We start from the raw sequence: 26491 nt of genomic DNA, 5'->3' as shown, positions 1-26491 counted from the left end.
TATATTTGCATTTATAAGCAGTCTAACTGTATTAAAGTCTAAATCAAATTCTGTAAAGAAAGTGCATTTTTAACTTGAGTAATCTGGTTACCATATTTTTAACCTTATTCCTAATATATAGTAAACCTTTTACGGTAATATTTGAAAAAATTTATTTTATAAGTTTGCAAAAATAATATGTTCTTTCATGTTTTAATATTTCATTAAAACATTAGCCTTTTTTAGGCTAATTATAAAAGTACAGTATTAAGTAAAAAAGAAAATTGGTTTGCTGGATTTTACTAGGAGCTCCATGAAATGGATAGAAAGGCTTTCATTTCAGATTTTCTACAGAAGTATAAAACACTCACTGGCATTACTAATGGCACAAGTTCAAAATTCAGCAAATTTCAGAATTGAAAAAAAAGCAACAACTTTTTTTCTTATCTTTTCCCTGTCAAAATCATTGTAATATGATCTCATTCATTATTTTTATGTTATTATCAAAAGGTTTTTTAAAAATATTGATATGTAGCAAATATATAACAAGACAGGTGATAGATAATGACATCAATTTAAGCATTCTTTGTAGTGTGCATTACTGTAGCCAGTGAGCAGAAAGTAATGAGTATGACGTGTTATACAAGTAGATTTTTTATGTAAGTTTATTCATAAATTTTTTCCTATAAATATTCACTGATATTTTCAGTTTGGGAAAATAATTTTTCACAAAAATTGTAATTGTGTGTCTGTCAACAGCATAAAACACTTCCACGCACTGTTTCATTGTAATTATATTTCTTGAACCATTCATAAGTTATAGTTCATTGTATAATCCAATTTCATCACTGCGTTAAAAAGAATAAATTTATCATAATATATAGAAATATACAACTCAATTATATGTGTAACTAAATTACACAGCTACACAAACTGTACATATGCATAAATAACTTTCAAGTTATGTTATATAACGATTGATCCATTCAAGGTACTTTGCTGTATCTGTAAATACAACATAATGCTTGGTGTCACAAACACGAAGTCCTTCACGAGCAACTGTAATACTGACTAATCCACGAAGATACCATCTTGAATTCTGCTTGAAGACCATACCTCCTCCACTGTCTCCGTTACAAACTGTTGTGCCTAAAAAAAATTTTATCAATTTATTGCTAAATAATTTAGTTCGTATTTATAATTTAAATTGTATTAACATTTTAACAATCCATTGTGCAGAATTGTCGGTACAAAAAATAATATTTTTTAACTGTTTCAACTTTAAATTTACTCATTCCATTATTAAAAACAATCTTTTTTTTTCTTTTCCCTGTTTAGCCTCCGGTAACTACCGCTTAGATAATTTTTCAGAGGATGATATGTATGAGTGTAAATGAAGTGTAGTCTTGTACATTCTCAGTTCGACCATTCCTGAGATGTGTGGTTAATTGAAACCCAACCACCAAAGAACACCGGTATCCACGATCTAGTATTCAAATCCGTGTAAAAATAACTGGCTTTACTAGGACTTGAACACTGTAACTCTTGACTTCCAAATCAGCTGATTTGGGAAGACGCATTAACCACTAGACCAACCCGGTGGGTTTATTAAAAACAATCTAATGTAAGAAATATTAACTAACTAACCTCTTCTAAATCCAGCGCAGAATGTCTTATCTGAAGTGTACTGTTTGAAAAAATCAGGATAACTCCAGATACATGTCTCTTGAGAAACAATAGGCATTTTTGCCATTTTCAGTTCTTCAGTTACTTTATTATTTTCATCAAAACCCCATCCAACAACCTGTACAAAGAGGAAAATCTAATTGCATATATTCTATCAAAATAAATGAAATGATATTTTATTAGTTTCAGTTGGAGGGCATAGTATTTATTTATGAGCCAATGTCTAAATTACCTGAAACAACCCAATAAGGTGTTGGGGAAGAAACCTCCAATAAAGTATTATCTTGAAGAAACAAAATCACGTAACATTCCATGTAGCCAAATATATCAATTCTTGGGTCAGAGAAATTATTAATATCAGGAATTTTTTCTTCCATATTATAAACAAAAATATGTGTCTTACCAATTCAGTTCTTAAGGAATTTTGTGGAAAAAGATAGTTATTTGTTTCCTAATGAATTACAGTTTACAGCAATTCTATTTATACCTAATTGTAAATAACTGTTGGTGGCCAAAACACCCAGTGACACACTCTAGTTTTCTGATCTAAGATTACAGTTCAAAACTAACTCAAGCTACATAAAAATTTCTGACTTTATAAGTAAATTGAGACAGCTGAATCTCCTTCCCACATATCCTTTTTTTCTTTTTTTAACCTTCGGAACTACTGTTAGGTATTGCTTCAGAGGATGAAATGAATAAAATTTTTGTAGCATGTGAAAATGCCATGCCCGACTGAGATTCGAACCCAGGACCTCCAGATGAAAGGCCGAGATGCTACCACTCACGCCACAGAGACTGGCTTCCTACATATCCTACACAGACTGATTTTCACAAATACACATACTTTCATTCAGGAGATAACTCTTTTAACTATCATCCATCATTATTGTAATTCCAATAGTAAAAAGTACAATTAACCTAATTGGTGATACCAGTAAAAATCAATATCATGAATATACTTACAGTGCCTTCTTCGTCAACAACAGACTGATCAAATTTCCATAAACAACATGGACGAACATACGGTGTATACTCAACTGCACTCGATAAGATAAGTATTGCAATATCCCCTAAATAATTACTGCTGTTGTATCCTGGGTAAACATGAACATCTTTGACCTAAACAGAAATTAAAGTAAAAGAAGAATTATAAAAGATATTCTCCATGATGGGAAATAACTGCAGTGTCATTATTACAATTTATGTTTATCAGCTCATTTGATAATAAAGACATGTTGGGGAAATTATTCTGTATGCTTGAAAAAAACAGATCTTTTAATCCATTATAAAAACTACAAAATTGTATCTTTATAACATGTACATCAATTATATGTGTAAGTTTATTAATCTTCCTGAAAATTCTTATATTTTGTATCTATATAAAAATTAGAAATCATATGATAACTATGTAATATATGCTCTATGTAATCACTAATTTGGTGATATATTAAGCCATTGCTTGTAGATTCTCCAAAACTTTTATCATATACAATGCATACATAATATATATTAAATTATATAATTTGTTGTTCTGTGAACAGTAGATTTCACTCATTTCGAAATGATTTTAACAAAGTGAGCTACAGTGAAATTGAATTAACTAAATGAAAATTAAAATAGAAAGTAGAATTGTTGATTACGAAAATTTACCCAGAACAAAAAATAATTTTACCAAACCTATTAGCCATACTTCAAGTTCTATTTCTAGATGTACCAGATATCAATGACTGATTACTGTTGAGCCGGTAATTTTACTACACCCCATGTTTTTTTTTTAATTTCATTTAAAAGAATGTTAACTACAATAAACACATAACAAAGTCATTGTTTTCAAATTAGTATTTACAAAAAAAAACATCTGCCAGGGTTTGACTCGATGAGTGAAGCATAATGCTCACTGATCTTTCCAACTGTACTGTCACAATTTAGTTGCCACCATTTTAAAATGGAAAATTTTATGAAAAATTGTTAAAGATAGGTCATTCAACCAAACTGGAAGGAATCTTACTGCAAAATTTCATAAAATGCATTTGACTGTAGCTGCGTCACAAGTAGACGAATACCAAAAGATTGATTAAAACAGGACCTCATTTTCTTTAGTCAAGCAATCTTATTATATACTCTGTGTGAATTCTCTAAAGTTACATATTTCTAAACAGATATGTAAAGCATATCCATTACATGGTGCCCAGAAGCACTGGGTCAGTATAATATTGTAGAAAATATAAAAGGGATGCTGGCTTATTTCTTTTGATTTCAAGATTTCAGCTTAAGGGTACAGGGAGATCCTAGATCCACTGTTAATCAAAAGAATTAAAACAAGCTCTTTTCAGTATATTTATAAAAAATTGTGAATGGATCTATGTATAATATAACTGCTCAGTTCTTATTGTTAAACAATTTTCTTTAAACAGTTTTCATATTTTTTAATCATATAATGGAGTTATTAATGCTTTGTAATTGGTTTTGTTGTTTAATTTTAACTGAAGGACAAAATTACGACGATTTATTTTCAGATCTAAAATAATATATTACAATGCTAATCTTTATTGAAACGTAAAATATTTGTTGTAAAGCATTAGTTATTCTAAAATAACAAGAATTTTCACTTAAGTACTGGAATGTTGTTTACTCAGAATGCCAAAATTTTAGGCAATAAATCATGATATATAAAATAACATCATCGTATTAATTCATTAAGGTAAATTACTAATATCATGCACTAAATGTCATCATGACTATATTATAAATAATATTCAAAATGAATGGTCAATTCATTTATAAAAAAGATAAAAAACTATAGTTATACAACTTGATAACTTAATTGATGAAAATTAAAACTGCTTGTCACAGAATAATATACGTAAGATTTTCATTTTGTCTTTTGCTTTTAGTTCCCTCATTAGTTTGTAAAAAAAAAATAAATGGGATAACATGAGAAGAGAGGATAAAATTCTCAAGTTTTTGATAAAAAGGGACAGTGAATCAGATTAAGTGAAAAGTAAATGTTATTTTAATGATTATGACATAACAAATAATCCTAATTTTGGAAGCTCTGATTCAGATAAGAGTTTTATCAGACTAGGATGAAAATGAATCTGTCATTTCTACATGAGCAGTTCCTCAATTTGTTTATTTTGGAAGGTCAGAAGTAAAAGTTCAGCTGAATGTGAAAAGAAGGCATTGAAAAACTGTATGTGAAAACAACAACGTACACAACAAACAAAGTAATTTTGTTATAAAATTATCCATTTCAAAAATTGTTACAAAATATCCACTTGAAGCTTAGAAAATATTTTTTATGATAATATTTTAAATACTGTGTATTCTTGATTATGCAATGAATGTAATGAGAAAAAACAGTATTCTGAAAACTGAGTTATAAAACCCAGAAATCACGGCTTTCTGTGGTTAACTGGATTAACCAGTAACATTGAAATTTAATCGTTTGATCTGAAAGAGTTGTGGTCTAAGAATGGCAATATTATGGAAACATTCCCTTTCTCAATGGATATAAAGATTTTTATTCATTTTGGCCAGTCTGATAAGAAACAAATGAATTTGAAGGATAGAACATAAGTAGCTCATAAAAAATTATTTTTACTTCTTTTTATATGCACTTCATTTTTTATTTAATATCAGTTTTTTTTAACAATTACCTGCTTATTTTGCACTCCACCATCATCACTAAACTGATATAAATGATATTTTCCAAGATAGACAACTAATGTATCAGGGTCAACAGGTCTGTCAAGAATCTTTTTTGTAACACAATGTGCAGCTGTAAACAAAATATCAAAATCCATTACTTTACATAATTCTTTGTCGAAAAACTACAAAGCTATTTTATAATAAGTTGAACTTAAATTCATCAACTTTTATAATTCACTTATGCAGCTAATATTAGTGAGAGTGTTTTCTTTTTTACAATTTTCAATTAACAGGAGATTAAAATACGTGTTTTGTAAGTCTTTCCATGACGATTATAAGAAGATATTGTTGCATGTTCTTGGTTCGGCAAGGATATTGAAAGATTAACAAACTAAAAGTTTCTTACAAATTTATTACCCTAAAGATATAAACAAAGTAAATATCAATAATAATGACAATATGTATATATAACATACAAAATAGTAATTCAAATAAAAAGGAAAAGTTTTTTTTAATGATAGTTAAATTATAAAAACCAGAATTTAGTCCAATTTACTAAAAAATGTTATAATGACTGCTAGAACCTAATATTGCATTACCAACAAGATAATATTTACAAGTATTATTACCTTAACTGTTTATAAAAGAACTACTCTACACTTTATTAATGAATATAATACTATCACTTTCACTTCTGCTTATCAATAACTCACCAAACAACTTCTTGTAATCAACCACTGTCCACACTGGAAAGATTGTGACATACTCTTCATTCATTACCAAATACTTACTGATATTACTATCACTGCAACCGTTGAACTTGGGCTTGCTAAACTACTCTGTTATCACTTGTTACCACGACTACGCCGAACACAGCCTCACAGAACTACTGACCATCTTTGCTGGCCCCTGGCAGAATTTATATCCCCTAACCTACAGAACCAGTGCCTCCTCATCCCTTTAATCGTTGAAGAGTAATAATTTTCATCATCCGTGCCCTTACGTTTTTCTATAAATTCTTATTCCAGTCTGGTAACCCTTCTTGTCGAACAACAGCTTTTGGAGGTACCATTGTCTGTATTACAAAAAACAGATTCTTAAACAGACCTGTTAGTCTGAGAAAAGAATCCCTATTAGTTCCTTCTGAATTCTTCTTTTTATTATTATTTTCTCTTTCTTTCTTCTTGATTGGAAGAAATCCATTACCATGGTCCATTATACTGGTCCAGTTAAAATATAATAAGCATACTATGTAGACAGATAATTGCAGTAAAAGTATTTTACAGTTAAATTCCTGAAGTTTCCATGAGAATATCAATAAAATTCCATTTAGATATCTTCTATGTTTTGATGCAAATCCAGGCAATATTAATTTACTCATGTTTTGACTAACTTCTCTAGAGAGATGACCACAATAGTCTGGCCTTTAATGCCTCATTGTCACTGGATATACACACATAGTATCTGCCATAATTCTATAGAAGAAATTTTGTGGAATTATATTAGGTGAACCATGGTGTTATATGGTTAGCTTAGATGAGTTAGAGCTATGTTTTTAGCCATCTCATCCATTCCTGGATGGAATAGATCTATTACTTTCTGGAATAGAAAGAGTGCATTAAAGTACAACATCATATCCCTGGTGTGGTGGAGCTCCATGTTGCTGAAAAATCAGTCTTATCTGAAGTCTTCTTGGTAAGACACAACAAAAAACCATTTTAAATATAATTTTTTATTGCTTTCAATTCAAGCTGGGGTATGCATACCTGAAATTTGAAATACTATGTGTTCTTTTAGAAATGTTTGATCTACATTCTATTAAAATTTTAGATGGATCAGTTGGGTTAGATTTTAGAAGATGCTAAAGTTAAAGGCCAATAACCAAAGTTAAGGGCTAAAGTTAAGTGTTAAGGGCCAGTAACTATTGGCCCTTTGAGGCTCAAAAATATAGCCAGTTTCTTTTTGACCACGAGAACTAGATATATGTTTAAAAGTTTCATGAAAATTGACCTTATAACAGTTCAATCCATTTTAAACACGCTAAATATTAACCAAATTCATGTAAATGTTCAATTGAGCATTTTCCGGGAATTTGTCTTCAGACATCGGTGTCTTCATCTCTTCAAGGCAGGTGGTAGATACACCATTACCTTATTGATGGCAGATACACACCTAAAATAAAGTACACTTAGGTAAAAGCAATGACTCATTGAACTTATTATTCATCAAACCATGGCAAACATAACCTTTTGTTTATTTTTTGTGGTCTCAAAAACACCACCCTGGGATTCTGTAGCCTCATTTACCAAGATTAAGACTGTTTACCATACCATCAGTGTGAAATGTTACCTTATCTGAAAAGCAAACATGCTTCAAGTAATCAAAAGCATTATCCATGCTTTTAGAACTAAATTTCCACTGCAAAATTATTATGACACTGTAGATCATCTGGTGTAACTAAGTCACCATTTTTGCCCTGCATGTATGTAATTGCAACTGTTCGTCCAAAATGTATGGACTGCAGTATGCAAATATTTATAAGTTACATGAGATATGTTTTCATGTAATTGCTTTGAAATCCATAAAAAGGCAATTTACATTACACCTCTCTTCCACCAGCAACTAGCCACCTCACAGGAGGCCCATTCTTCTTGAATTTTATGTATTACTTTCTAATTGTTGTCACAATTGGTGGTCCTCAGTCTGGAAGTTTCATTGAACTGTTTTTTTGGAGATCTTGCCTTGTGTAACTATAGAACATACTGAGTTTTTTATAGATTTAAAAAAATTTTTTCAAACTAGAAAAAAGATCTCCTCTATGAATCATGAGACCTTGCCGTTGGTGAGGGGGCTTGAGTGCTCAGGGATACAGAGTAGCTGGACCGAAGGTGCAACCATATCGGAGAGTATCTGTTGAGAGCCAGACTAAGGAATGATTCCTGAAACAGGGCAGCAGCTCTTTCAGTAGTTGTTAAGGGCGTGAGTCAGAATGACTTAAACGGCCATATCAATATCACTCAGTCCTCTGAGTACTGCGCAGCTGAAAGCAATGGAAAACTACAGCTGCTTTTTTTCCAAGAAAATGTGGCTCTCTGCATTTTCATATAGCAATGATGCCTTCCTTGGTAAAATATTCCGGAGGTAAACTAGTTCCCCGTTCGGATCTCCAGGTGGGGACTACTAAGGAAGGGGCCACCAGAAAATTAAAAAATAACATTCTACGAGTCGGAGCGTGGAATGTTAGAAGTTTAAAAAAGGTTGGTAGGCTAGAAAATTTAAAAAGGGAAATGGATAGGATAAATGTGGATGTAGTAGGAATTAGTGAGGTTCGGTGGGAAGAGGAAGGCGACTTTTTGGTCAGGTGATTTTAGAATAATTAACTCAGCTTCAAATAATGGGCAGGCAGGAGTAGGTTTCATAATGAACAAGAAGATAGGGAAGAGAATAGAGTATTTAAAAACGCATAGCGATAGAATCATTGTAATAAGGATAAAATCAAAACCTAAACCGACAACGATTGTTAACATCTATATGCCTACAAGCGCCCATGCTGATGATGAGGTAGAGTGTGTATACGAAGAGATTGATGAAGCAATTAAACATGTAAAAGGAGATGAAAATTTAATAATAGTTGGAGATTGGAATGCAAGCATTGAAAAGGCAAGGAAGGAAATATAGTGGGTGAATACGGGCTGGGCTAAAGGAATGAAAGAGGGGACCGACTTATAGAGTTTTGCACGAAGTATAATTTAGTAATTGCCAACAACCAATTTAAAAATCATAATAGAAGAATATACACTTGGAAAAAGCCAGGCGATACTGCAAGGTATCAGATAGATTATATCATGGCTAAGCAAAGATTTAGAAATCAACTCGTTGACTGCAAAACTTACCCTGGAGCAGACATTGATAGCGACCATAATTTGGTGATAATGAAATGTAGATTGAGGTTTAAAAGCCTGAAGAAAAGGTGTCAGATGAATCGGTGGAATTTAGGGAAGCTTGAGGAAGAGGAGGTAAAGAAGATTTTTGAGGAGGACATCGCAAGAGGTATGAGTAAAAAAGATAAGGTAGAAAATGTAGAAGAAGAATGGGAGAATGTTAAAAAGGAAATTCTTAAATCATCAGAAGCAAACTTAGGCGGAATAAAGAGAACTGGCAGAAAACCTTGGGTTTCAGACAATATATTGCAGCTGATGGATGAATGTAGAAAATATAAGAATGCTAGTGATGAAGAAAGTAAAAGGAACTATCGGCAATTAAGAAATGCTATAAACAGGAAGTGCAAACTGGCGAAAGAAGAGTGGATTAAAGAAAAGTGTTCAGAAGTGGAAAGAGAAATGAACATTGGTAAAATAGACGGAGCATACAGGAAAGTTAAGGAAAATTTTGGCGTACATAAATTAAAATCTAATAATATGTTAAAAAAAGATGGTACACCAATATATAATACGAAAGGTAAAGTTGATAGATGGGTGGAATATATTGAAGAGTTATACGGAGGAAATGAATTAGAAAATAGTGTTATAGAGGAAGAAGAGGAAGTTGAGGAGGATGAAATGGGAGAAACAATACTGAGATCTGAATTTAAGAGAGCATTATACGATTTAAATGGCAGAAAGGCTCCTGGAATAGACGTAATACCTGTAGAATTACTGCGCAGTGCAGTTGAGGAAGCGATTGATAGATTATACAAACTGGTGTGTAATATTTATGAAAAAGGGGAATTTCCGTCAGACTTCAAAAAAAGTGTTATAGTCATGATACCAAAGAAAGCAGGGACAGATAAATGTGAAGAATACAGAACAATTAGTTTAACTAGTCATGCATCAAAAATCTTAACTAGAATTCTATACAGAAGAATTGAGAGGAGAGTGGAAGAAGTGTTAGGAGAAGACCAATTTGGTTTCAGGAAAAGTATAGGGACAAGGGAAGCAATTTTAGGCCTCAGATTAATAGTAGAAGGAAGATTAAAGAAAAACAAACCAACATACTTGGCGTTTATAGACCTAGAAAAGGCTTTCGATAACGTAGACTGGAATAAAATGTTCAGCATTTTAAAAAAATTAGGGTTCAAATACAGAGATAGAAGAACAATTGCTAACATGTACAGGAACCAAACAGCAACAATAACAATTGAAGAACATAAGAAAGAAGCCCTAATAAGAAAGGGAGTCCGACAAGGATGTTCCCTATCTCCGTTACTTTTTAATCTTTACATGGAACCAGCAGTTAATGATGTTAAAGAACAATTTAGATTCGGAGTAACAGTACAAGGTGAAAAGATAAAGATGCTACGATTTGCTGATGATATAGTAATTCTAGCCGAGAGTAAAAAGGATTTAGAAGAAACAATGAACGGCATAGATGAAGTCCTACGCAAGAACTATCGCATGAAAATAAACAAGAACAAAACAAAAGTAATGAAATGTAGTAGAAATAACAAAGATGGACCGCTGAATGTGAAATAGGAGAAAAGATTATGGAGGTAGAAGAATTTTGTTATTTGGGAAGTAAAATTACTAAAGATGGACGAAGCAGGAGCGATATAAAATGCCGAATAGCACAAGCTAAACGAGCCTTCAGTAAGAAATATAATTTGTTTACATCAAAAATGAATTTAAATGTCAGGAAAAGATTTTTGAAAGTGTATGTATGGAGTGTCGCTTTATATACAAAAAAGTGTATTGTAATTATAAGACCTCCCATTTATGTCTCTATTTATCTTTTTTTGAGGCACCATTTTGTGTCTCGTTCATTGAAATGGTGTGAGACCCAAATTTATGTCTCAGTTTTTTTTTAAATTATAATTGCACGGGATTTAAGATAGAATGAAACGTTGCGTAGGAAATATATTGATTAAAAAGAAATAAAAAGATTGTGGCAGTGTAGTCAAGTATTGCTGTTTTGGGTGTAGCAGTTAGTCTCTTAATATTTGTTTTTACTTGCTTTTCTTTAACTCACAATATTTTTTCATGTTTGTTTTCAAATCTTGCTTCCTTAATATAACATACTTCCTGATATTGCCGATTGATGAAATTTTGTACAGTTAACAAAGGTCAGGTGGCAATACAATATTCAACCATTACTTTTGCAAACATTTTTCCGTACGGGAGTAAATTGGTAAAATGTATATAAGCAACAAAAAAAGTTATGTTAATTTACAATGAACGGCATAGATGAAGTCCTACGCAAGAACTATCGCATGATAGTTCTTTTGTTTACATCAAAAATTAAATGTCAGGAAAAGATTTTTGAAAGTATATGTTTGGAGTATCGCTTTATATGGAAGTGAAACTTGGACAATCGGAGTATCTGAGAAGAAAAGATTAGTAGCTTTTGAAATGTGGTGCTATAGGAGAATGTTAAAAATCAGATGGGTGGATAAAGTGACAAATGAAGAGGTATTGCGGCAAATAGATGAAGAAAGAAGCATTTGGAAAAATATAGTTAAAAGAAGAGATAGACTTATAGGCCACATACTAAGGCATCCTGGAATAGTCGCTTTAATATTGGAAGGACAGGTAGAAGGAAAAAATTGTGTAGGCAGGCCACGTTTGGAATATGTAAAACAAATTGTTAGGGATGTAGCATGTAGAGGGTATACTGAAATGAAACGACTAGCACTAGATAGGGAATCTTGGAGAGCTGCATCAAACCAGTCAAATGACTGAAGACAAAAAAAAAAAATAAAAAAGAAACAGTGGATTAAGTGATAAAATACCAACTGCAATAGTGTTTATTTACAATAGTTATGTGGCATTCCATTTTTTTTTTTTTTTAATGAGGGAAAGGCTTAAGAAACATTGTAATTCTGATAGCAGGCACTCTTTGTTTATTAATCACTTCAGTATAGTTTAAATGTTTTTATTAACTGTAAACTTAATTCTAATCTTAAAATATATAACAAAATACACCAGAGATGCAAATCCTAAATTTAAATTTTGTATATTAATACTTCAAAAATTTTAAATATAAAAAGAACTTTGTTTTTAACTTTGTATGCTTTTTACATGCACATTCTTATAATTTTTCAAAATTTGTTAACCTAAAAAAAGATCAGTCAGAAGTATTTAAAAATCATTTAATAAAGGATGTAAGTTAATGAAAATTTAACAAATTAACCTTACGACTAATAGTTGGATGACTATTCATATAGAAGAAGTTAGTTAGCATTAATTTTATTTCATCTGTATATAAAATAAATATAATATAACTTACGAATTAAAACATTTCTGCTAACAGTATTAAACTTTAAAACGTTAAAGAAATCAAAACAATCTGAAAAACAAGAATTCCAAACAAGCAGTCACCAACATTAAACCGTGAAGGCAAGCTATTCTTCAATATTGACCCAGCCTTCAGAAGGAATTATGCCTTCACAGCACATCTACACATATGCCACAACGTATAAAATATGTTAATTTCCCTTTAAAATTCCAACAGAGACTTCTCATGTGCTCCTAGTCATTCTGCAAAGCTCAACTCAAGATTTGGATTGAACTGACCTTCGTCGTAGAGTGATATGATCTTTGTCTTTCATCCAGAAGATTCTGGGTTCTAATCATGGCAGAGAAATTATTTCATTTACTAAAAATATGTATTACATTTCCATGCACAAGCCATAAGTGTATGTGGATTCAATTAACCAACCAAAAAGCCTTCAAGCTCCATTTAGAATAGTTTGTACAATGACTCTTTACCTTTTTTTTCTTTGCCAGAACAAAGCAGATTCATAGCTGATTTGACCAGGAATCTGACAAAAACCTAATAAAGATATCACTACTGTGTTATACTTCACTTAAAATTCTTTAAAAAAAAGAAATTCAAGAAAAGTTAATAAGCTGAGCCTTATAACTGTCATATTGTTATGCCTTGTCATTAAGAGAATTTTAAATTAAGGTCAACAGATCAAGAACTTATAGATATATTAAATTCATTGATCAACATGATAAAATGATGCTTGCACTTTTTAAAAAATAACAAAAATCCCAGTTAACTTTCTAAATAACAGAAAATATGCCTCCAGTCTCAAACATGAGGTATTTCAGCTGATGCTGTTGTTAGTAATGCTCATTTTAAAGTGGCTAGGAAATTTGTTTGTAGTCAAATAGTACAGTTGACCCATGTTGTGTTGGTTCATTTTAAAATTTTATGTTGTTTGAGAATGTTGACTTCATAATATACATAAAAAAAGATTTACAAACATGTTTACTTTCATAAAAGCAATATGCTATATGAACAAACATAACCAGAAAGTATATAAACAAGCATTACATACATACAACACTTTTTTTTTGCATTTGACTAGTTTAATTCTACTTTCTGTCTGTTCTGAATTAATATTTGAATCCCACCTACTTTCCAAATGTCTGCATTCAAATTTTTGTCTTCCTCAACAAATTGTCCACAAATTTTTCTCCTCTCCTATTAGTCTTAAATCCTCTTCATCTTAAATTTCATTGATCCATTTAAGTTTCAATATTCTACTGAAATACCACCTTTCAAAGCCCTATATTATTTTCATTTTTGTTTTTCTTATTGTCTATGTTTTACAACCACAAACATTTGTGTAAATTGTAGAGGACTATAATAAAAGAAATATTTTCAAGAATTTCTTACCAATTCTTGAATGTTTGAAACTATCATACTTCTTTTCTGCATGAAAGTTCTCCTTGCTTATGTCAATCTGCTTTACATATATAAACATATAACAACATACGTACATAACATACACAAACATATTCAAAATGATACATACATCAATAAAAATTCGACACACAAACCTATTTAGAATAAGGTCAAATTGTACTGTTAGACCATGCACTAAATGGGTTTCCTAACTGATTTGAAACATTCTCTAGTAACAATGGCTTCATCTATAATAACACTAAGGATAAGACTAGATCGTTGACTAAAAAATATCTCACGAAAGCATACTTCCACTTAAGAAGAGATCATGTTTTTTACTATATTTTATAAAAAATGAGATTTTAATTCTACTAATAATTACTGTTTAAGTATTTTAAAAATGTTCATATGCAGCCAGTCATCAATTATATCAACCACCAAAAAAAAATTCTTATGTACAAGACATGACAGTAAATTAAACATTACCTTCAGAATGTTTTATTTTATTAACTATGAAGAAAGATTTTACATGACATTTTTAAAGTTTTTTCAGTTTATTTAATTAATTTTATTAATCTATCTAGGTTTGCTAAATATTATTACACTGGACCAATTTATGTTCAGGTGACAGCCTAAGACAAACATCAAATTATAAATAGAGCAAAATGGAAAACAAATTTTAATAGTGAATATTCTAGGAGCATGTGAAAGTAAATACATGGCCAATGAGAGAAGTTTATTACCTTGCAACACTGCATTTTGGTTTTGCCTATAGTCTGCTTGAACCTGCACAGGCCCAGAAAAAAAAATTATAAAGCAATGAACAAATTACAAAACGTAATACAACATTAAACATCCCCTCCTCTTTATGGGTGTAAATTTCAGTACACCTATAAAGAACACACGAAACAGTTTAGCGACCAGTGTCCTAACTAGCTCTTAGAGCTAACCTAAAAGCGTGAGCGGAATAAGCGTGGTACCATACACCACTCACTTGCGTGTCCCACCACCCACTTGTCATATATCACTAAAATGGGTCATCAACTACTAAAATATATATGACTATCAATAATTCATTTATCTTGTTAAAGACAGCAAGTTGCTGCCATGGCTAGGCCGCTGAATGCCAGCAAGTACCTGTCCACCATTAAAGTGCTTGGAGCTCTAATTATATGGCTGGTAGCCAGCCATATCTCCCAGTTAGCTTCCTACAGTAGCGTGGTAGGAGTCTTTTCCCTTAGGTAAACAACTGATGTTGGTTGAACAAAGCAACCGCATCAAGGAACTCCCACACGGTCCAACAATGCGGCTCTCGCCACATTGACTTGCCGCTTATGAGTGGCCAATTTTCCCCTTGACCTCTAAGTTCCAGGGTGGCCTGAGTTATGGCCCCCCAAAGAGCTGGACAGTCGAACATCATATGTTTGTTTGACTGGACCTCCCCGCAGATGCACAACTCATCAGCTACCAGAGGAAACTGAAACAGATATTGGTTTAAATTTACATGGTTGGAGAGCACTCGGGCTCCCGTTGCCCTTAAAAATGAAGAAGAGGCATACCATCCCCCCAGATCCTGTATAAATCTATACAAGGACCTTCACTTAGTCGTGGCATGCCATTCTTGCTGCCATGCTTCCATCGTGAAGCTGTAAAGCCTCCTCTGCAGGCTGGAGATGAGCAACTGTTCGAAATTTAGAACTGGTGCATTGAGATCACCATCCCACTCCAGTACAGCTCAAAACCGCATCCCAAATACTTCAGCTTCCCTTCCTCTTCGCAATTTCCACATGACCGCTTGAACTTTCACCACTAAATCGATTGGGAGAGCCTCTCCCAATACAGTGGTAGCCTCATAGGAGGTTGTTTTAAAAACACCAGTGCATACTACTAATGCTATGCACTGGCCACTTCTTAAATTTTAAATAAGTGCTCGATTTCTTTCCAGCCTATGCGCCCAAACGGACACCGTGTAAGAGGTAATACTTTTGAAGACACCTTGGTACACCATGTACAAATGATGGCCCTACAGTCTGTAATCCTTTTAAGCAATCCTCCTAAGCTTGTGCATCACAGAAACGATGTCCACCACTACTTGCCTAATGTGGTTGCTAAATAGCAACTTCTCATCAAACAAAACACCTAGGTACTTATGAACTCGAACTCGGCTGCTTACACAGCCTTTACACTTAATATGGGGGTTACGACTGTATGATAATTTTTCTGCACCCTTAAGAAGCATAAACTTCGTCTTGGGCACAGAAATCCTTAAATTTTGAATGTCCATCCAGCCACTTGCGTTTGGTCTTCTAGCTGTGGTCGTGAATTACCACAAATAACAGGAGACAGTCATCGGTGAAAGCCTGGGCCGTAACCCCTTCTGGGAATGTCAGTCCCAAAAATCCATCGAATATCAGGTTTCACAGCAAGGGACCGAGAACAGAGCCCTGTGGGTTTCCCCTGGTGACGGACTTTTCTACAACTAGGTGTGTATCCTTAAACAGAGCCATGTGATCTGATAAGTAGTCACGTACTATGGCCTGCGGGGCTACGGGAACATTGTGGTGTTCCAACTCATAGAGGACAGAATTCCAATACAAGAAAGGAAATGATGCCTCTATGTCAATAAAAATTGCCAAAACATATTTACAGTCGGCGCTTTCCACCTCGGCAAGAGCATTTAAGATGCAATCCTCGGTCCAACTCCTTACTGGCCTCGATTTAGAAATGAGTTCATATCGATGCTTTCCTAGAGCTGTTCCACAACCAGCCTTTCAAGCATCTTGCCGATTACCGGCAAGAGGTTCATAATTTTCATATGAGAAGTTTTATATGATTATTGTTAAACTTATCATTAATTTATAGATTTAAACTGACAAATATGTTCTATTAAATACATATGTAGCATTAAGAAAAGAAAAAAGAATAGAAGAAATACTCAGTTTCTAATTTTCACAAATTTTGTGGAGAGGAGGTATAACATGAATAAGGGCAGCTACAACCACGATAAAGAATATTATTTTAGCACTGGGATTCTTTATGCAAGACATTTCACTCAATGTAAACCTTTATTTTGGGGTTAAAAATTAATGTGAATATTCTTGTTTTTGTTTACATGGCTAAAATTTTTAAAGATCTGCTCATAAAAGAATAGAGTTCCGCACATATTATATAAATAAAAAGTTTATTACTAAATATTTAATGAAATTATTACATTACCTGCACCTAATGAAAAACCTTTTACTGATGGTACAATTTAGTATTCAATATTATGGTATAAAATTATTGTTATTAAAAAAATAATTATTGTATTTTCTGCTAAGAACACTACGATTTCTATGTTGAGTACTGTTTAGATTTCTTATCTTCATTCTTTGAACTCAACAAAGAAAAAAGTATGGTAAAATATAACAAATAATTTATATCATTGTAATTTAAAAACAAATTAATAATTTTTAATTTACATACTCAACATTAATATTTATCTAGATTTTTATCGTTGTTCATGGCAGCTGGTAGTGAAGATTATAAGAAATGATTGATTTTTAGCGACTGAAACAAATTTTAACTTTCAGGAATGTTTAAATAAAATAAGCTGTCTTTAACTACTTTTGCAGCCATCAGTGACACTGTTCTTTTTATCACAAATATAGTAATATTAATAACAACTTGTATAATCGACAAACTGCCTTAAACTTTTCTCTACACAGTTTTATTTGCTTAAATTAATCGGCATAGATTCATTAATAATAATATAGAAAAGATTTTGATGCTACTTTATAGATTCTTGAAAAGTTTTTTAACATAGAAATATTTCAACACATCAAAACATTATGAAGATCATTTTATGTAACGCTGTTTGACCTCTTTAATTTTTATTATTTTTTTTTTTTATAAAGAAAAGTATTAAAGAATCTCCCAATTGACTTAATTTTGTATTCTATCAACCTACTTAACTTTCAGTTCTCTCATGTAATACCACATCTCCTAAGTATCTATTTTGTTTTTTCTGGTTTCAATAGTTCATTGTTTCACTACCATAAGGTTCAACACTCCATACAGATACTTAAAAAGATTATTTCTAATTCCCAAATTTATTTTTGTTATTAACAATTTCTGCATAAAAGCTCTCCTGGTCAGTGCAGCCTACTTTTGATATCTTGTTTACATTGTCCATCCTTATGATATAATATTGTATAAAAATATTGTTCCCAAAATTTGTTTAGTTTTATATTTGTTATTATTTGCCTATAAATAATATACACCAACTTGGTGACAGCCAAAATCAAAAGACTAATCATCAAAAATCATCAAGCTAATCTTTTATCAAATTGTCATGTAATATGTAAATCTATCAACTATAATTCAGAAAATTTAAACAATAAATCCTTTAATTTTTTAAACATAACATCTTGGAAAAAGGTGATTTCATATCAGACATTTCTATTTTAAGATATCTGTAGTTTCATAGAAATTTTCTTGTTTTGTTGGCAATTAAAAAAAAATAAACAGAACTGTCTACCTTGACCAATGAAGTACTAATACCAGAAATGTTCTAGTGATGTGTGATGTTGGAACAAAGTTACGGTAGGCAGGGGTGCAAAACAGGAAGCATACTCGTACTTTACCACTGTGTATGTAAAAGCTGTTATCAAAGAGCCGATGGAAAAAATGAAGAAAAAATAGTGTTATTATGATTATCACAGAAGATAATCATGGTACCTTAAATTAATCACTCTTAAATAATCATACAAGAACATGGTTTTATATGTTTACATGAATATGTATATCCCTCATTTGATATAGTTTTTTTGTTACGTAAAAAAAATTAAATTATGGTTTTTTTGTTATTTAATTAGCATGCCTATAATTAAAATTATTTACCAGTTATGACTGCTGTTTCTGTAACTAATGTTCCTCCGCAAACATAAGTTAAATGAATTCCTTCTATTTTATACAAAGCAATGTGCCATGGCCATTGTCCTCTTGACGTATTCTGACCATTTGTAATAAGAGGTGCTGGTGCTGCTGTGCCTGCTATACTCTTATCAACTAGACCACATTCAACTGAATTAGAGCTACTTGTTCCTAGTATTTCTTCACTGAAAAATAATAAGAGGGTTTGATATTTATGCTTGTAATGATATGTAAATGATTTTCAGTTCATATTTGAATTAAACTCATAAAATTTAAAATAATTGGTCAAGTATTACTTCTTAATCCTTTTTTTAATGTCATCAACTGGTCTGGTACAATTTTGGTCTGGTACAATCAAATGGTAACTGCACTTCATATTATTCAACTTCAGTGTGAGAACCAGTTTATTAATTGTAGTTTTGGCAAATAAAATTATATTCTGAGGTCACTTCCTTTTATTTTCAATATGTTACAAGAGTCATAAAATCATTATATTGTAATGGAATCTCATTAAAAAATTTGAAGCATGGAAACAATAGTTTTCATTAAAAAAAATTATGTATATATACATCCAGATGGAGTTAATATAGAACTGATAAAATATGAAGGATTACTGTTGTATATGAGGTTGTTACATTTGTATAATGTTTGTTCAAAGAGTCACAATATTCCCAGGGCTTGGGGTAAATCAAGAGTAATATCATTATTTAAGAAAGGATCATGTGCTGATCCCAATAATTATCAAGGAATCAGTTTGTTAGATATAGGTTACAAAATATATGCCTCCTTCTTGAGCAGACGTCTTATAAGATTGACAGACTCTTTAATTGGAGAGAACCACATGGGTATCAGGAAGATTTGATCATGCACTAATGCAGTGGATACACTATGAATGGTTATTAAGAGGCACTGAGAATTTAATCATGCCTTACATCTGACCTTTTTGGATTGGGAAAAGGCTTTCGACATCATTTGTAGATCTATGATGTGGAATATAATGTTGGATAATGTATATCCCAAACATCTTGTAACTTCTGTTGCTGGTTTATATTCTGAAACAACTATTATGATTGACACGGGAGATAGGAAGGTTGTTAGGGAGTTGAAGGTAAACAAGCGTCTTCTACAAGATTGTCTAATGCTACCACCATTATATATATCTAGATGTGCTAATGTTTATTTGGCAAGATAGAGGTGACGCTGGTGTACATCTTGGACAAGGAGTTTTTCTTAACTTTATAGTGTTTGTTGCTAATACAGTGATTGCACAGGAAAGTGAAGACAAACTGAAATAGGCAGTTCATCAACTCCATCTCCTCAGTAAAGAATTGAACATGAAAATTTTGCAGCTGAAATCTAAAATTATTCCCTTTTGTGGAAATGGCCCTTACATTCCAAGACAGTCATTGATGGGGAAATTCTGGAACAGTGGGAAGCTTCAGATACCTGGGGTGTGATCTATCCTTTGATTATGAACAAAATATAAATAGAAAATTGGCTAAATTTAGTGCGTGTGTGGATTGATACATTGCACTCTGAAAGGTCGGACCAAGAAAGATACTCAAATTAGACTTTATAAAACAATGGCCATTCCTTTACTTACATATGGTAGTGAAGTGTGGGCCAAGTGCAAACTGGACGATTCCCATACACAAGCAGTGGAGATGAGGTTCCTGCAGAGTGTGAAGGGTTGTATGAGAAAGGAGTTTATTAGGAATGAGGTCATTCATGAAGAAAATTAGATACATTCAATCAATGAAACAATCAGACGATATCGAGAAAGATGGCCAAGTCACCTGTTACAAATGCCTCAACATAGGTTGCCATTGTGTGCATGGTATTATAAACCAGTTACAAGAAGAGATGTAGGCAGACCAAGATGTTGATGGATGCTGAAACAGGCTAATCAAGCCTAAACCATGAAGGAAGAAGGAGAAGAAGATATATATATATACTTTTTTTTAAACATTATGTTTACTACTGTATCAAATAAAGTAATTTAAACTATTATAATATTATAACCATCAGACTGTTAGAATAAAAAGTTAAGAACACTTACCTAACTGTAGCATTTTTGGTATGTCACTCCATCTTTAGCAGTCAAAATTATAAATTACACATTAATTAAAATAAAATGAAATTAAAATAAATCTCATCAGTATATATAAATTATGTCAATAAATTAAAACCTCTATTATCTACCCTGGCATGATAATGATTGATATTTTATATTAAATCATTTAGTTAATACCAGGTCTACTAATTTAAACATACTATTGTATTCAGTTTGCTTATGCATAAGTTTATATTTATTTTCATATTTACTAATATAATATTTTTCCAGTACATGGTTTTTTTTATTATTATTATTATTATTATTTATTTCTAATAATTCTTATAAATATCAGTAATTTTATGTTTATTCTTTAAAAGATGTTCAATAATATTTGAAGATCTAATATTTCTTTTTTGTAATTGTAACCACTCTTATAATCACTAACAATAACAATGAAAATAATCATAAATATAAATGTATTTTACCTAATAAATGTATTACTTTTAAATTTCAAAACTACTATAAAATTTCACTACCACTTACTTAAATTTCAATACTATAAAAATCAATAAAATGTTTCATAAAATTGAATATAGAGTTTCTTAAATACAAGGGAAACCAATAAAGTATGTTTTACAAAACAACAAAGATATTAATAAATTTGAAATTTATGGAATTTATAAAATCTAATGTAACAATTGTGATCATACATAGGTAAAACTACCAGATCATTCATAAAAAGGTTTTCAGAACACTTTAACTATTATAATAAAGAAAATATAAGATTTTTTATGTAACTGTTTCATTTTACCTGTATAAATTATTGAATAAACACCGCTAAAATATTGTTTTATAAATTTTGAATTTATTTTAAAATTATTCTCAGTAATTACCATTTTTGGTTTTTAAAAATAATGTTTATTTGGTACAGAAAGAATAATACGATTTTCTCTCTATTTTGCTTCAATAAAAAACCGATTTTTACTTTTTACTGGCTGTATTTACATTAATTTTCTCAGAATTAAATTTTCTACAAGTTTTATTTCTAAATCTTCCATGTTCATTAGTCATTTACCTAAGCTTCTGTACTACAAACCTAAAAAAACTTGTTTTTCAACGCCAAATTTTGTTTTAAGTCGGATATTTTAGAAACTAGTGGAGTTACAGTTCTGGGACCTGTTTTATCCTATTTCCCAGCTCAAATTACATGAGAAACCACTAATTATATTCCTTAATTTGGGTTCCAAAAATTACAATAGGGCTTCTTTTTATTAGAAGATATGAAATCTGGGTGAAATCTTTCGCTAGCAGTAACTCGAAAACAAAGTGATTTCAGACCTATGTTTATATGAGCTTTTTTCATTATTTTCACCAGTAGAACATGTCCTGAAAGTTTCTCCATTTCTTCATGGGACACTCTATATACATACTTTTTTTTTGTCTAATAATATTCGACATAAATATTTAATTATAATGCTTTATCACAGTTTAACACATTCACAGTGACACAATATAGTGAAACTATTAAACTGAATTAATGTTTAACATTTAACAAAAATAAATTTGTATGAATGAAAACCCAAAGAAAATATACAGACTGATTGGATCTCATATCAATTAGTTAAAATTTCAGTCCAAATGTAAGGTTCTTTTTAGGAATTTTGCCCTCTTAGAACAAATTTTTCAAGTCTACCAACTTAAAGTTAAGTTTTTCAATCTTGTACTTTTTTATTTAGAACTAAGTTCTATGATATAATTAGAGAAAAACTATCATTTGTAATGGATTATTTTAAATTACAACAGTTTTAATTACCATACCTGAATTCATTCAGATTCCTGGGTGTTGTAGTAGATATTCGTCCATTCTGCAATGAAATACATTTAGAATTTGCATTTTTAACAGGATTTACATAACTTCCAGAACAGTCTGTATTTTTTGTTGTCTGTGTTCGTTGTGTTGTAGTTTTCTTAGTATTACTCCTCTCTGTAGTTGTAATTCTTTGATTTGTATTTTTTGAATTATTATTGTTACTATTTCCATTATTACTGCCACTACCTGTAACAGGTGAGCTAGATGGTTTGGGATGATTATTTTTGTTATTATTACTGCTTCCTTCTTCACTACTGCTAGAACTCTGATGATTATTTGAATTGTACACATTTGGTTTTTTTGTTATACCCGATTGTTCATTATTATTATTATTGTAATGATTGTTATTATCATTATTATTACTACTCTGTGTAGGTCTTACAGGTTCATAATAATTGTATGATTCTGTTGTGCTAGTTCTGGTAATTTTGTAATACTTAGGTGTTGTTTCATAATTATTATTGTTATTATTATTACTACTTTCTGTCTTTCCATTACTGTAGTTGTTATTAGGACTGCTGTTATAATTTCCATTATTACTACTGGAAACAGGCTTGTTTGGCCTTACATTGTTTCCATCTTTGATTATTTCTGGTTCATTATTATTACTACCACTGTAAGGAGGTTTTCTTGATGGTTTGTATTCATTAGAATTTTCATTATAAGAATATCTAACAGTAGTTGTACTAGTCCGATCATCAAAAATAATGGATCCTGATGAATCTGAAGGCACCTGTTGTGAATATTGACCACCACTGTGACTGTTTCCAAAAGCAGGATCTGGTCTTTTTGTAGGACTGTCTGTTATTTGTGGTCTGCTTTGAGTATGAATAGGGAAATCTGTAAAAAAAAAAGATATATATATATATATATATATATATAAATATTATATATTCTCACTGTAATCAGTATGCTGATTTGGTTTCTTTTTATTACATGGAGAGAAATTATATGAAACCCACAGGGGTCTCCTTTTCCCCTTATTCTGTGCTTGATTCAATCCATTTAAAAACTCAATTCATAGTTATCAGTTTAAACCAAACAATCAGTTATCGATCTCCTCAAATCAAATTTTACACTTCACTCAAAACTACAAATAAAAAATATTTAATTTTTATTGTATTATGCTTGAATTCAGGAAAATAGGCAGATGTGAACAGTTAACAACAGAATTTTTTAAAATATTAAACTGACTAACTAATGAATAATTACTTTAACACTAAACTCCAATTAAAATAATATTAGTAATCGTTTTACAGTTCCTGTTCATATTACTGAAGGCAAAGAGATGAAACTGCTGCATCTTTATCGCAAGATGAGGTAGAATCAATAATACAATCTCTAAATAAATAAGAAATTAATAAATTATATACTTATATAGGTAATTAAAGCTGTAAAACTTAGGTCTTAGTGAAACTTTTCTTCCTTTCACTCTCTCGCTCTTTCTCTCTCTCTCTCTCTCTCTCTGCTATAAGATAATTGTTCCAAGTAGTGAGGATAGATTTCTTAGTAAAATAAAGTTATCAAGAATTAAGCAATTTATTAGAAAGGTAAAAATCTAAAATCAATAATTAGGGACTAGTCAGTATTCATTCAAGGACATCCTGACCCCCATAGGGGAAGACACCCTCTGCCACCCCCTCCGTTCCGAGCCCTTATGGGCTTTACCGAAGGTCATCTTCGAAACCTTGGATTTTGACATATTCCAGTCCGCCTTGGCCAGGATGCCACTGATGCGAATGCCACAAGTGACATTCCCATTGGTGTACTACTATTTTATGAATTCAAAACAAAACACATCTCACTGAGTCTTAAGTAAGACTGAAAGAGCCTATCTAAACAAACAAATTGAACTACCTACTTGCAGAATGTAAAAGTGAGTTCAACACACAACATGAAACATAAAAATATTACACGGAACAATAATAACACAGTAACATTGAAACAAAACAAAACAACAAAAACATAATTTACAAAACAAAACATCAACAAATACAGAATACAAGAGAAATCCAAGCAGAACTCTAGAACCCCTCTACAATCCTTTCCTTTGCTAAGTACACTATAAAACTCTCCACTATTGCCCATTTGGCCTTGCTCCTCCAGTTTACATAGAGATCAAATGCCGACCTGATAAGATAAAGCCGACAGATGGTCTCTGTACGCATTAACTTGTACTTCGAGCACTCATAAAGAACATGGTAGGTGTCATCCAATTGTCACACTGAGCATACATCCCAGAATCTACCAGGCTGAATTTTTGCAGTCTGTCCCTAAAAGCACCATGGCCAGAAAGAAGTTGGGTCACATATTTATTAGGGTGCATCTTGTAACTAATTTACATAATCTCAGACAGATAAATAGATAAGTGAAAACAGATCTATCTCCACTGGATTATAATTAAAATAAGCCAAAATTTTAAAAATATGTATTTTATTATATTCCAGTCACTAAAATACTTGATTTATTCCAACTATTATATAATATAATCAGCAAACAAGTAAATTTTAATTTCTCAATAGTAGATAGTGAAATTTCTTATATAAATGACAAAAAGGGCTGGCTCTAAGATGGGTTGTGGAATACCTCCTTTGTATGCATACAAAGGTATTGCTAGGTACCATAACTATAATGGTTGTAGCAATCTGACATAAGACATTAGATACCCTTCAAAAACGGCATAGCCATTCTTAAGAATAAGTGGCATCCTATGCTGGCTTACTATGTAAGTGAGGATTGAAGTGGTTTCCCATTGTTTTCTTCAATAAGCTAATGTACTGCTATATATCAGCATTCCAAGACTTTTGAAATGCAGATATTTTAAGCCCTAGAAATAACATCTTCACTTTATTCACTACAGGGACTGATTGTCTAATGAACACTGTTACTCTCAGAGCCAGAATTCCTGACCAAAGACCCTTTTTAATAACTGTAAAAAGAACCGTTTTTTTTTTTTTTTTTAATTCATTCCTTACTATCTCAGTACACTGTAAATTACTCATTAGATACATTTGAAAGGTGGTTTATGATAAGTTATGAACAACTAAAAAATTCAATTTGTTTATAGCTTACTGCAAAAATCCAAAACTAAAACTGGATCCTTTTCCCAACATCGATTTCTAAAATAAGAGTTAGAAAGAAATAATTTAATGTTGAAACTACAGTGAAACCATTTTGATTAGGGGTGGGGGGGGGGAGTATTTCAAATGATTTGCAATGTTGCATAACTATGTGACAATTTTTTCACATAATTTGTTTATAACTGATGTTTGGGATATTGACCTATAGATGGGATAACTTATCGAATCCTTTTTATAAAAAGGTTTAATAATAGTTCTAACAGATCTGAAAAAACTGCATGCAGTAATGAATAACTGATAAGATTAACCAAAATTTGTAATGTTTATTTTCAGAATTGTTTCAGAACAGAGAAATATCATCATCCTAGTCATGTTGTACATATTCAGTCATTCCCTAGAGTGAACAGAGCATTTGCTGTGATGTAATTTGCAGAGCTGGATATTATCTAATTTCAGTGGGCATAGTATGCTGTCTGCAAGAGAGTATATTCTGCTTGGTAAAGAAGGCAGTTGGAATCCACTTTACTCCTCACTTTCTTATTAAATCTGTTTTAAGATCGGCTATACTTTTACATACATCATGTCTTTTACAAGTAATTAGTTATGGCATTTGACATATAA

The 26491-nt window shown here is 31.4% G+C and overlaps 1 protein-coding gene across 2 annotated transcripts in view; it reads right to left on the bottom strand.

The window, feature by feature from the left end:
* Positions 1-626: 626 nt before the first annotated feature.
* The window catches only part of LOC142323596 (uncharacterized), a 50392-nt gene continuing 24527 nt past the window's right edge, over positions 627-26491 (bottom strand). For both annotated transcript variants that reach the window (XM_075363430.1, XM_075363431.1), the window contains exons 4-9: positions 22739-23630; positions 18832-19049; positions 5328-5449; positions 2632-2787; positions 1627-1783; positions 627-1128 (exon numbers count right to left, since the gene is read on the bottom strand). In XM_075363430.1, the coding sequence (XP_075219545.1) occupies positions 941-1128; positions 1627-1783; positions 2632-2787; positions 5328-5449; positions 18832-19049; positions 22739-23630 (1733 nt within the window). In that variant the 3' untranslated portion in view covers positions 627-940. The remainder of the gene's footprint in view (positions 1129-1626; positions 1784-2631; positions 2788-5327; positions 5450-18831; positions 19050-22738; positions 23631-26491) is intronic.

Source organism: Lycorma delicatula, chromosome 4 (genome assembly GCF_047948215.1).
Source record: "Lycorma delicatula isolate Av1 chromosome 4, ASM4794821v1, whole genome shotgun sequence".
In the NCBI taxonomy this organism is placed as follows: Eukaryota; Metazoa; Arthropoda; class Insecta; order Hemiptera; family Fulgoridae; genus Lycorma; species Lycorma delicatula.
Note: the sequence above shows the minus strand (reverse complement) of the source record. Positions and strands in the feature narration are given on the sequence as shown.